The sequence below is a fragment of the Sinocyclocheilus rhinocerous genome, unplaced genomic scaffold, assembly GCF_001515625.1.
Source record: "Sinocyclocheilus rhinocerous isolate Xijiao unplaced genomic scaffold, SAMN03320098_v1.1 scaffold742, whole genome shotgun sequence".
NCBI classification, from domain to species: Eukaryota; Metazoa; Chordata; class Actinopteri; order Cypriniformes; family Cyprinidae; genus Sinocyclocheilus; species Sinocyclocheilus rhinocerous.
The window spans coordinates 296,388-308,386 of NW_015641116.1; the positions used below are offsets into that span (position 1 = coordinate 296,388).

Consider the following 11,999-nt stretch of genomic DNA (forward strand, 5'->3'; position numbering starts at 1 on the left):
TGCTCACCAAGGCTACATTTATTTATTAAAATACAATAAACTGTAATATTGTGAAATATTGTCAATTTAAATTATCTATTTGAATGTTTTAACATATAGGCAACTGTATTCCTGTGATCAAAGCTGAAATTCAAAATTTTCAGCATCATTACTCCAGTCTTCAGTGTCACATGATCCTTCAGAAATCATTCTAATATGCTTATTTGATGCTCTAGAAACACTTCTCATTATTATCAATGTTGAAAACATTTGTGCTGCTTAATAGTTTTGAGGAAACTATTTTTTCACTATTCTCTTAGGAATATTTGAAATTGTTCTTTGTTGTCAGAGCGCTGGAGTTCGTCAGAAATAGAACGGGGCATCAGTTTACTGTCATGGATTTGTCGCGTCGCATCCACAGAAGAGAACATCACTGGGTTCTATTTGCTTTTGTCAAATCGCGCCACTCGCGTCTGGTGTAGACACGTTGTTTTGGTATTCGTCTATCTTAAGTATATTCATAATCTGCTTTACGTTTACCTGGCACTGGAAGTCCTTTCTCAAACTTGTAACTTACTTACATGCTTAGAGCAGAACCATGCATCATTCGTTTATTTTTCTACATGGCTGCCTGCAATACAACTCTGACTCTTCAGTCACGCCATCTAGTGGTCTGTTATTGATACAACCACAACTGCTACAACTGATAACGGAGCGCTCAAGCGGGTACTGCGAGTCATGTTAAGGTAATTAAAATATGTCAAATTAATATTTTGCGCTCAATTATTTATTTATCAGGCAAGTGGCCGCATGATAAGCGGCAACATTCCGTAGTGTAGTCTTTATCACCCTGCAGAGATTTCTTTTGCAAAATAATCTGCTGACTGTACACTATCCCTCAGCCTTGCCGCGCCCCCGAGTTTGGGAACCACTGGTCTGGAGTAGGCAATTTGTGCTCTATAAGTTTGGTCTGCTACGATGCTCTACTATGTGTTTGATTACTAATGCCTCTGTAGTACGGCGTTGCAAACAGAGGACAAAAACGTTCAGCCTTGACTCTTTATCGTCCTTTGTGTTAAAATTGGCAAAGCGTACCAAATTGAACAAAACGATATAAATGCAAAATTTGAATTCATGAATATATAACGGTATCCACGGTATAGCAACATCCATATCATGGAACAACATAATACCGGTAGTAGTCACTTTCATACCGGTATAGCGCCCACCCCTACCCCCAGTGCACCCAGTTACACCCAATCCTCTCTGTATTTGAGTGCTTGTAATATTGACTTCCTTATAAACTGTACACAGCAGTACGAGTGAACGCATGCCAAGATGGGAGGTTTTCCTTCTGCATGTGGAAGATGAATTTTTCCCACATTTGTCTCTGATGAGGCCCTTTAATTTGATGTGAGGAAGTGGCAAGTGGCATGCACATGGCACTGTGGTTGTGAGGAGTGGCTAATTAAGATGTCTCTGGGTGTGAAGACAGTTTGCAGTGGTTGTGGTGGTTTGAAAAGCTTGTGATTGTGGTGAGGAGAACATCTGAGATCATAGTTATGTTAATAGAAAATTCTGGATTAATACAAGTTAAAGTGATGTGACATGTGGCCAAGTATGGTGACCCATACTTGGAATTAGTGCTCTGCATTTAACCCATCCAAAGTGCACACACACAGCAGTGAACACACACACACCGTGAACACACACCTGGAGCAGTGGGCAGCCATTTATGCTGCGGCGCCCGGGGAGCAGCTGGGGGTTCAGTGCCTTGCTCAAGGGCACCTCAGTCATGGTATTGAAGGTGGGAGAGAGACCCGCAACCTTTGGGTTACGAGTCCGACTCTCTAACCATTGGGCCACGACTTCCCCCATCAGCATGAAATGGAAATTCTGTTTTCAAAATGCATGTTATTGATCTTATTGTTAACGATTCATCCATGCATAAGCCCAGTCAACAGCATTCATTGATTATCATCACAAAATATAATATAATATATAACACTTACATGAATTTGTTTGTTAAAAAGTGTATTATTTTTTTGAAGGAGAGGAAAATGTTGTGTTAAAATTATGCTGTAAGTTCTGTCTGTTGAGCTTAATTTTTATTCATTCCAGAATATTTTTTATTAGATTTTGAGATATAAACGTAAAGAGGACCTGTTCATTCAAATCATTTAAGGGACTTGCTGTGCAAAGCATGGCCTTTTAAATCTGATTTACTGCTCATCAAAGATTTTTGAGTACTTGTTATGGCTTCAGCTGACAAAATGAAAAAGCAGCCCCCTGTTTCTCAACAACCAACCTGACTCCCCGTGTGCCCAGAGCTCCCAAACCACAACTCCCTGACCCAGCTTATAAAACTAATATCTTTCATTAAACAGGGTCTTTTTTAGTCCTTAGGTGCAAATGTTCATGGGAAAAAGCAATCACTATTTAATGAGCCAAGAGACTAGCTCAGCTCTGTTAATCTTGGCTACTCTATTCAAACAGACGTTAATACAAACACACTCCAAACATTGCTTCATAGACTAAAGGCATTTGGCATGTCTTTCTGATTCTACAAACAGATTTTAAAACCTCTCTTATACTAACAGGCCATGTAAACCTGCTCTGTAATTACCTCCGGGTCTTAGTGCTGCTGTTCTTTTGACTGCATATTCCGGGATTGTAGAAATCAATTCACAATTTAATGTTGCTATTATTAGTGGTGCTTGGCAAAAATCACTATTACTATTGCTCAAACTTGGGGGTCGGAAAGAAAACCCTTAGACCTAAAACCAATATTTGCCTTTACTTTTTCTAATGGATGTAGTTCAGGATTTTTACCTGACGGTTAATGAAATGGGCCAGAAATCCCATACAGTATGTTAAAGCAGGGACTGAGGTGGGCTTTTTTTATTTACTTGGGCCATTAAGCAATCAACTATAATACTCTAGCAACTAGGGCTGAACGATTTTGGAAAATAATCTAATTGTGATTTTTTTTACCAATATTGCGATTTAATATGCAATTATTTTTTTTAAAGCTCTTTATGTTCTGTATTATTCAACAAAGACAAGCTATAAATCATTGTATAGTATGACCAACACACTATTAGATAGATTAAACATAAATGTTCTTTTCTGTAGGCCAGGCCTATATGTTACGATGAAATTAGGTGATGCATGAATTGATATGAATGACATCTTTACTCTCGCCTGTCACGTGACTGTGTAATCGCAGCCTCTGCGATTGAAAAATCGAAATTTTTCATATTGCGATATTATCGCAAATGCAATTAATCGTTCAGCCCTACTAGCAACCACCCTTAATGCCCTATAGTAACTGCATAGCAACATGCTAAAAATAATTTAGAACACCTCAGCAATATAGCAGCATATAGCAATGCCTTGCCAACCCCTAGCATCATGACAGAAACTTTTTCATGTGTAAACTCAGAATAATGTTACAAAAAATGTAGACATCTGTTTTCAAGCAGGCATGTATTTTCTTTCTGTGAATGACATGTGGTCAGGGATTTGTTTGCATGACAGGGATGATAGGGCTCTTCTTTTGTAGAGATCAAGGTCCATATTTGTTGTGTTTTGACTCATATTTTCCAGAGAGGGTTAATCCATGGGTTGGACTTATAGGCCAAGTATCTATTTCAAATGTTAGCTTGTGTGCCATGTCTAAACCTTTCGTAGCCTTTCTTATAATGCCTAGAAGAACCGTTTCCCACTATTCATGTTCTATCAACATTGTCCATTGAATATGTTCACAGGTAAAAATGAACATACTTTTGTCATTTTATAAATCCTGTCTTGTTCATAGAGAGATCATCAGCATAATGGTTTCAAGCACAGTAGTGTGTTCAGTATCTTTACTTTAATGGTCATGATACAAACTTTCTTACCAAAGTAACTTATTTTAAGCAGGTGAGGTGGCCGTCAGAGGGAGATGACTGCCAACAAGAGTTCCAAAACTGCACCAAAAGCAGGAGCGGCTAAAGGTCCACAGGAAAACTCAGACAGGTAACAGTCATGATGATGAGTCAGCAGTCTTTGTCCATTGTTTGTGCTTTTATGGGTTTTTAACAGAAAGCCGATTCACAGCAGAGATTATTCAATTCAATTCAAGTTTATTTGTACAGCGCTTTTCACGATACAAATCATTGCAAAGCAACTTTACAGCAAATTAAGTTTCTACAATATTTAGTGGTAGCTTATCAGTGGTGACTGTCAGTTAATGTACATATGGCAGAAATGTACGGAAAAATCAATTAAATACGTAATCAAACAGACGATGAACACTATTAACAGCAATTATTATATGATGCAATCAAACTTATAGCAAAATGTGGTAGTTCTGTATGTTGTTTCAGGGTTGGCATCATCTGAGGTCCTCTGAGGGGTTGGCATCATCTCTTCTCAGGTGTTCTGGATCCAGACTGACTTGTGTAAATCCTAGTTACCACGGGATGTCAATCCCAGCAGAAACAGAGAAACAAATAGAGACATAATTAGCGTAGCTGCTGTTCCAACCAAGCAAAATTTATTTGTTTAATTATAACTATAACTGTTAAGTTTTACGAATTGCTCTAATCAAATGAGAATGACAATGACCACACCACAACTATAATAATAACAACAAAGAGGAACAATATTGTTGGAATCACTTTCCAGCTCATGAACAATAAAAGCATTGTCAGCTAATCAGAATCCACCCGACTCGAGCTTGAGCATTTAAAGCAGCAGATGACATAACTTCAGTGTGCACTTAAACAATGTTATTATTGGTTGATGTACTGTATGTGTATACAATAATATAGTTGTCATTATAGTTATTGTTCATGGTGTAAACAGGCCTTAACCCTTATTATGATGTGATCTGACAGTAAAAATGAACTAGTTTAATTTAGAACATTTACATTTTTTTTTATTGGTTTTGAACAGTTTCTTAGCTCTGTTCTGGTGTAAATCGATTTTTAAATGAACATTTAGAGCAATTTCAATGTATGAGAAACAAATCTGGACCATTATGTTGGTAGCGATTCAAATTTACTCTGTAGAAATAATTTACTCTGTAGAAATATTTTTTTTGTAAATTCTTATTTAGATGTGAAGCTCTGTATAGTGTGGTTTTATAGAGAAAATACAACTATATGTATAGAGAGAAATAAATATATATATATATAGAGAGAGAGAGAAATTACTAATCATATAAATATTTACAGGCAATGATTTCTTATGATAACCAGAACTTTTATCTATAATTGAGGAGTAGTTGATATAGATAATTGAATCCAATGGTGCTTCACAGGCCAAACTGTTGTATACAAAGCTAATGTAAACATCCTGGTTATGAGCAAAAGCCAGGAAGTTGATTAGAAAAGAGGCTCTGTTCTATTTGTGGCCTTTGCTTAACTATGGGGCTCTGCAGTTGCTATCAGAACAAGTGAAGAAGGAACAGTCCTTGAAGAGTGAGAGGAGTTACTTTCATAATTACCTATGAACATTCTCTGATGTCAGAGATATTTACCAAAGGAGTTTGTGATTTATGTGAAGATGTGTGTGTGTGTGTGTGTGTGGGTGGGGGGGGGTGATGGCATAGTTTCTGCTAGCCTCTCTTCCTAGACATGGATATTTCGGCTTCAGCTGTAAATCACAAGCAAAGGAGAATGCTGAAGAAGACACCACTGTATTAGTCAGACTCAAGTATGACATTTTCCTGTCTCCATTTAATGCAAAGAGGCCTACAGCTTTATCTTCAGAGGACGTACTGCACACGCTTCTTTAATTCCCTGAATTGGTTCTTGTGTATACATGATTCTGATGAGTAAAGTTTCAGGTTTTAGTTAAGAAATAAGAGTTTATTATGCAACTGTAATTGAAGATTTAACACAGATAAGGATATCATAATATAATTTATTGTCATTTATTGTCATTTCTTATTATTATCATTGTTGAAAAAAGTTGTGCTGCCGATTATTTTCTTGGAAGCCATGATAAAAGAAAAGCATTTGTTTGAATTTTTTTTTGTTTTTTTGTATCAATGTAAAAAGTCTTTACTTTTCAATTATGATAAGTTTAATGCATCTTTGCTAAATAAAAGTATGAATTGCTTATAGCGTCTGGACCAATCAAACACACAATATATATTTTGTTAGCTATATTTAACAAATACTCTGTAACACCCCTCAGTTAACAAGCCATATGAGGACCTATGGACCCTTCCCCCGAAATGCGTAACACCTCAGGAGGGCAGAACAGGCCTCTGGTTCCATGGTAACCAACGCTGATATCACTGGGTTTATTGCCTAGAGGAATGCGAAGCAGGGAAAATCACTGCATGCTAGTATCTGGAAATGTTCCAGCGACAGACACTCCTGGACCCCAGGACCGTTTAACGCAAAAATTGATAGTCCGATAAACAGAAAGCGACAGATTAATAGCTCCATGTCCGAGCGAGAAGAATGGCAGATCTCCACCCGTGACAGTGTCATGACCTCAGGACATCTCCCCTCTTTCTTCCTGCATTCCAAATGGGACGCATCCTTTTCCTACTTTCCAGAAAAGCGCGGGTTTCTCCTGTCACAGACAAAGAAACAGAACTTACACAGACAATTCAAAAGACAATAATTTAAAAGTATAGTTGACGAAAGCAACACTAGTCTGAGGTGACTGAAATGAGGTCAGCAGAATCTTTCATCTCATTGCTCAGCAGTGTAAGGCATTTGCGAACATCACACAAATGAACGATGGAATCTCCGCATTCCACCGGAAAATTAACATCTCTTCTCAACCATATGAGAGTCGTAAAGCTGAACCATGGTCACCCCAGGCTCCAATTGTCTCAAATAAGTTCCTGTCCCATTTGGCTTATCTTCTCAAGAGACTCAAAGAAAAGCAGCGCTAAGACCCTAACTCACTCGGAGGATACAAACTATCTTTGTTTGACGGCCCTTCAGGGACCAGATGCGTGATACCCATGACCATTTAACGCATAAATTAATAATCCCGTCAACAAAAGAGACAATTTTATATCTCCACGTCCAAATAGAATAGAATAGCAGGTCTATGACCAGGACCTTTTTACAACCTCCTTGACCTCAGGGTTTTCTCTGTGCTCCCCTTTCTCTAGTTCTCCTCCCCAGCCATCTGCGGTCGTAAAACTACATACAGGGTCAGCTCAGTGTCTCAGCAGTTCCTGTCCCCTTCGGCTTATCTTCTCAAAAGACTCAAAGAAAAGCACTAAGACCGCAATAACTGACCTCTGCATCTGGACTCATTTAAGCAACAGAACGTCAGTGTTGTCTCGTGACTGGCATCAGCATAAATAAACGATCTAATAACCAACAGAACAAAGAACCTAGTATCTGGAAATGTTCCAGCGACAGACACTCCTGGACCCCAGGACCGTTTAACGCAAAAATTGATAGTCCGATAAACAGAAAGCGACAGATTAATAGCTCTAATTAATTCCCTAAGAAAAGTAATCTGACATTACAGCAGTAAGCAGCATCTGTTTGCTGAGTGAACAGTGGGCCTGGGAATGATGTGGAGGTTGAGGTTGACATGTAGGCAAAGAGAAACAGTTGCTACAGGGGACATATGGCTAAGAAAAAATGCTGAGGGTTAGTGAGGGTGAGTTAATTTATATTTCTTAAGTCTAATGGATAAATTGTTTTTGTTTGTGAGGTCCATATAAATGATTTCCAAAGTGATTGTGTGGGGGAATCCATATATTCATTTATACTGTTATTTTGTTTTTGTTGGCATGATGTGGAGGATTTTACCCTGACAAATTTGCATCAGATTGTTGTTGTTCTTTCTCATATTAGACATACATTTCCTTTTATCTAAAATCTTCTCCTTTTGCATTACTTGTAGCATTATGTTACTTGTCCTGTTGACTTTTTCTGTTTAAAACACAGTAACTAATATTTATTAGTGTTCTTATTCATGGTTACTGTTTGTGAGGAAATAACACACTTCTGTACCAAGAACAATTTGTTGGAGGGTTTCTTACTCTTTCTGCTGATTTATTCTTGTTTCAGGTGTCAATCTGTGTCCCCACCTCCAATTCTTACCACTGGAAAAGAGTCATGTTCCTCTCACCTCAGTGGCAGTGAAGACGCCAGTCAGCAGGGAAGGTACGATAAAGCTGACGCTAAACTCTGGACTCAAAAGAACTGGAGCTGTAAGACCGCCAGCTTGAGAAGTGGCGCCTCGCTCTCTGACTTTGAATGCCAAAGCAGGCTCACCAAATCTAGGAGCATTAGCTGTCTGGACAAGAGGCTCACCATCCAGAACCCACCAAGTGGCAATAACCAGGATCAGAAGGAGAACCAGCCGCAACAGGCCCCCCCTGTGGGGGATGGATTGAATCCTGGACCCCTCAGCTGGAGTACTCTTTCAGTAGGACCTACAACCAAGCTTGGGCACAAGCGCACGCTCTCACTCAGTCATACAGGGACCTGCATCTCATCCGTCGCCATACGCAAAAAGATCTCGGAATGGGAGGGTCGAAAGGCGGCTCTGCCTAGAATGAGCCTTTGCCTGGAGAAGAGGCCTGGAGGTGGAAGCGAGTGTTGCCCAAGCCTGCTGTCCTCACCCTGCAGCGAGAAAACCTTTGACTTTAAGGGTGTGAGGAGGATGAGCACAGCATTTTCGGAGTGCTCCTACCCTGAAATTGAGGAAGATGAGCACGTATCGGATCGAGAAGCTCCTTTAAGGTTCCAGAAGAGGCCTTCAAAGACAGAGTCCTCAGGGATTTTCGTCCGCACGCTCTCGGCACGCAAGGAGACCTCAGCCGTGCTCAGCCGCATTCAAAAAATTGAACAGGCCTTGAAGGAAAGTCCCTCTTCGTCTCCTCCACAGTATCTTAGTAATTGCTACAGCCTTGACAAGTCCAGACAGAAGTCTTTCATCATAAGTGGAACAGAGGACTTGGACAGCACTTGTGGCAGCAAGCGGAGCAGCATCTGCTCCGTGGCCACCGAACCCGAAGTTTCTCCAGGGTCTGAAAGACTCTCTAAGCTCAAGCAGAGGTTCAGCATCAGCTCTACCAGGTCAGAGAGCCCAGAACTCTCTTCTGCACAGGACTCTCCTGGAATCACAGTGAACCCTTTGCCCAAACCCAAACGAACATTTGAGTATGATACCAACCGCAACCACAGAGGCTTGTTGCCTGGTAATGGACTAGCTCCCACCACTGAATCTCCACCTCCACTTCCTTCCACCCCAGCACCTGCTATAATGAGAAATTCAAAGACAGATGAAAGCTTGCCTAAGAAGACTCAAGATAGGTGAGAAACATGATTATCTTCCATATTGTTTGAATGTCAGTAGTGGTATGTGGTTTTTAACCAAAGCTACTTGGGGATAAGTGCTTTACTCAAGGGTATAGGGGTAATGGTGATGGCTCATGGCTTGTTCTTGTTGAGGATCAAACTGGTACCTTCCTTTTACTAGCTGAGATCTTATTACCTTCAATTCTGTCTTGATTTACTCACCATCATGTTGTTCCAAACTTGTATGGCTTTCTTCTGTGGAGGGCCAAAGTTTATAAGAATGTTGACATTTATTTTTTCTATACAATTCATGCATACAGTTATCATAGTCTATCAAGATTTAAGGACAAAAAAGTATAATAAAAGTGGTCCATACGACTTGTGTGCTATATTCCAAGTCTTCAGCCATATGAAATTGTTGTGATGAACAAACTGAAATGTAAGTTGTTTTTCACTGAAAACTGCTGTTCTCACATCTAATATTAAGTCACGCATATTCAAATATTCTTAATTAATCATTTTACATTTGTGTATGCATTTATCCAGTTAGCTCCCTTTAAATAAATCCAAACTAAAGACTAGCCAGACAGATTTGTGTTGCACAAAGAAAAAAACATGTCAGCTGTGGCAAAAATGACTGAGAAGCAATGAATGTGTGTACTTCCACTTAGTCGGTTCCCCCACAAAGAAGAGATCATTAATTTTTCTTGGATAATGAAGTGTATAAAACTTGTCCCAAAAATGTTGAAAAGTATAAGGACCACAGGCCAAGCATTTGTTTTGTTGATATAGTTCTAGACTTTGAATTATTGTCTTTTGTTTTTTGACTACATAGTCTCTCACAGTGTAATGGCCTCTAGAGTTTCACAGATTCTTATGTTACAAATCAAGTAAGCAAAATGAAATTTCCTGTCAGGCATTTGACAGCAAGCAAAGATCAACATGGAGATGCTCGTTTTCTCAGGGTTTAATAATTTTACCATATTAGGTGAATTTGTTGCTGTCAAATGTTAACAATTACACTTTTTGTTCTGTGTATGGCACACATCATCTTTTTGCCTTATTTTATCTTTACATTGAGATTCAGACTGTCACTTCTGAAACGGGCAATGCTTAATAATATTTATTTCTCCAAATTTACTTCAGAAATCCAAAAATAGCATCAGCGATAACTTACCAACAGTAACATAAAACACTTTTGAGTATATTTTTAGAAACCCATCAGTGTTCATTTAACAGGGTGAGATGGAAGAATACACAAAATGAAATGTTTTGAAGGTTCAAAGACCTCAGAGACTTCATCTCTTCTTTTTAAGTTGATATAACACTGCTTCATGGTGTTGCTTTTTGGCTTTTTTGAGGGCTCTCATGTTGTTTATAGCTCATATTCCTCATGGCCTTGGCCCTTGTGAATGATCTTTGGCACATGGATTGTTTAGCCCAGTTACTGGGTATGTAGAGCTGCCAGGTTCTCGTGATTGAGAACCCCATGTGCTGGAGCATTTCTACTGCTCTACATTTGAGCCCATGTTTGACATTCCTGTGGCTGGTCCAGATTCCACTATTTAAAGACTATAGGCAAGCAAACAGATTGTGTCATGTTAATTTGGGCTTTCAACTTTCTGGTTAGCTTTTCAGCCATGTTATTGTGTGTATATTTTCATGCAAATACATTTTGGCTTTTTGTAAATAAACAAGTAAGTACCATCTGACCATAGGCAAGAACTATACGAGTGTTGTTCATTTAAGCACCATGCCCAAGCCTCTCTCGTTGCTCGTTGTTTTTAATTGGTGTCTTCCAGAAGAACGGTTGAGCAAATTAAACACATTTAAGTTCCTCATAAGTGAAAGATGCTTTCATGTTCTCTGGTGGTCTGACCTGATTGTGATCATCCAACTGAAAGATGAGCCATACCAACAGAACTACTCTTCACTTGTTCAGCAGAGTCATGTCCAAAGCTGTGGTTTTTCTTTATCTCTGTTTGTTTCTAGAGAATCGTGTGAGTCAGAAGATGCTGTCAGCCTGCCTTCCTCATACCCGTCCTCACCCACAGAGAATGGCACAGAGAACCACAGTCGGCCCAGCTCCAAGAGCACACTCGAGGAGAATACCTATGAGGACATAGTGGGTAAGAACAGACAACAGTTGGTGATAGATCCTGCTTGCTCCCTTTTGATTTTAGGCTAAAATGTAACTGATGAATATGAAAATGACTTGCGAAAACCTGTTATTGTTAGAGATATTTATTTTTAAAACATTTATGGTAAAAATATTAGAATTTCATATTTACAGTGGGTATAGAAAAGAATCACCCCCCTTTAAAATAAGCACATTTCGTTGCTTTGCATCCTGAAATGAAGACGGATCCTGAAGTTTTATCCAGCCATTGAGTGACGACAGTCTGCTATGTATCTCATCACCGCGGTAAGCAGGGAGGGGACCAGAGCATATTACAGTGTCTGACATCGTACTTGCAAGTTCACACACCTCTTTAATGTTATTTTTAGTGATCTCCGACTGGCGAAGTCGAACATCATTAGTGCCGACGTGAATAACAATCTTACTGATTTTATGTTTATCATTAGCCAGCACTTTTTAAATTTGCCAAGATGTCAGGCGCTCTGGCTCCCGATAAACATTGGACTATGGTGGCTGGTGTCTCTATTTTCACGTTCCGTACAATAGAATTGCCAATAACTAGAGCACTTTGATCAGGTTTCTCAGTGGGTGCGTCACTG

At 39.3% G+C, this 11,999-nt stretch overlaps 1 protein-coding gene across 3 annotated transcripts in view; it reads left to right on the forward strand.

Moving 5' to 3' along the window:
- The window catches only part of LOC107754674 (suppression of tumorigenicity 5 protein-like), a 74,222-nt gene that overhangs the window by 26,871 nt on the left and 35,352 nt on the right, over positions 1–11,999 (forward strand). For 2 of the 3 annotated variants that reach the window (XM_016571218.1, XM_016571216.1), the window contains exons 2-4: positions 3,904–3,999; positions 8,025–9,275; positions 11,253–11,389. In XM_016571218.1, coding sequence (XP_016426704.1) covers positions 3,926–3,999; positions 8,025–9,275; positions 11,253–11,389 — 1,462 coding nt within the window. In that variant the 5' untranslated portion in view covers positions 3,904–3,925. Of the gene's footprint in view, positions 1–3,900; positions 4,000–8,024; positions 9,276–11,252; positions 11,390–11,999 lie in introns of all 3 variants that reach the window. The other variant, XM_016571217.1, reaches the window with a different exon arrangement.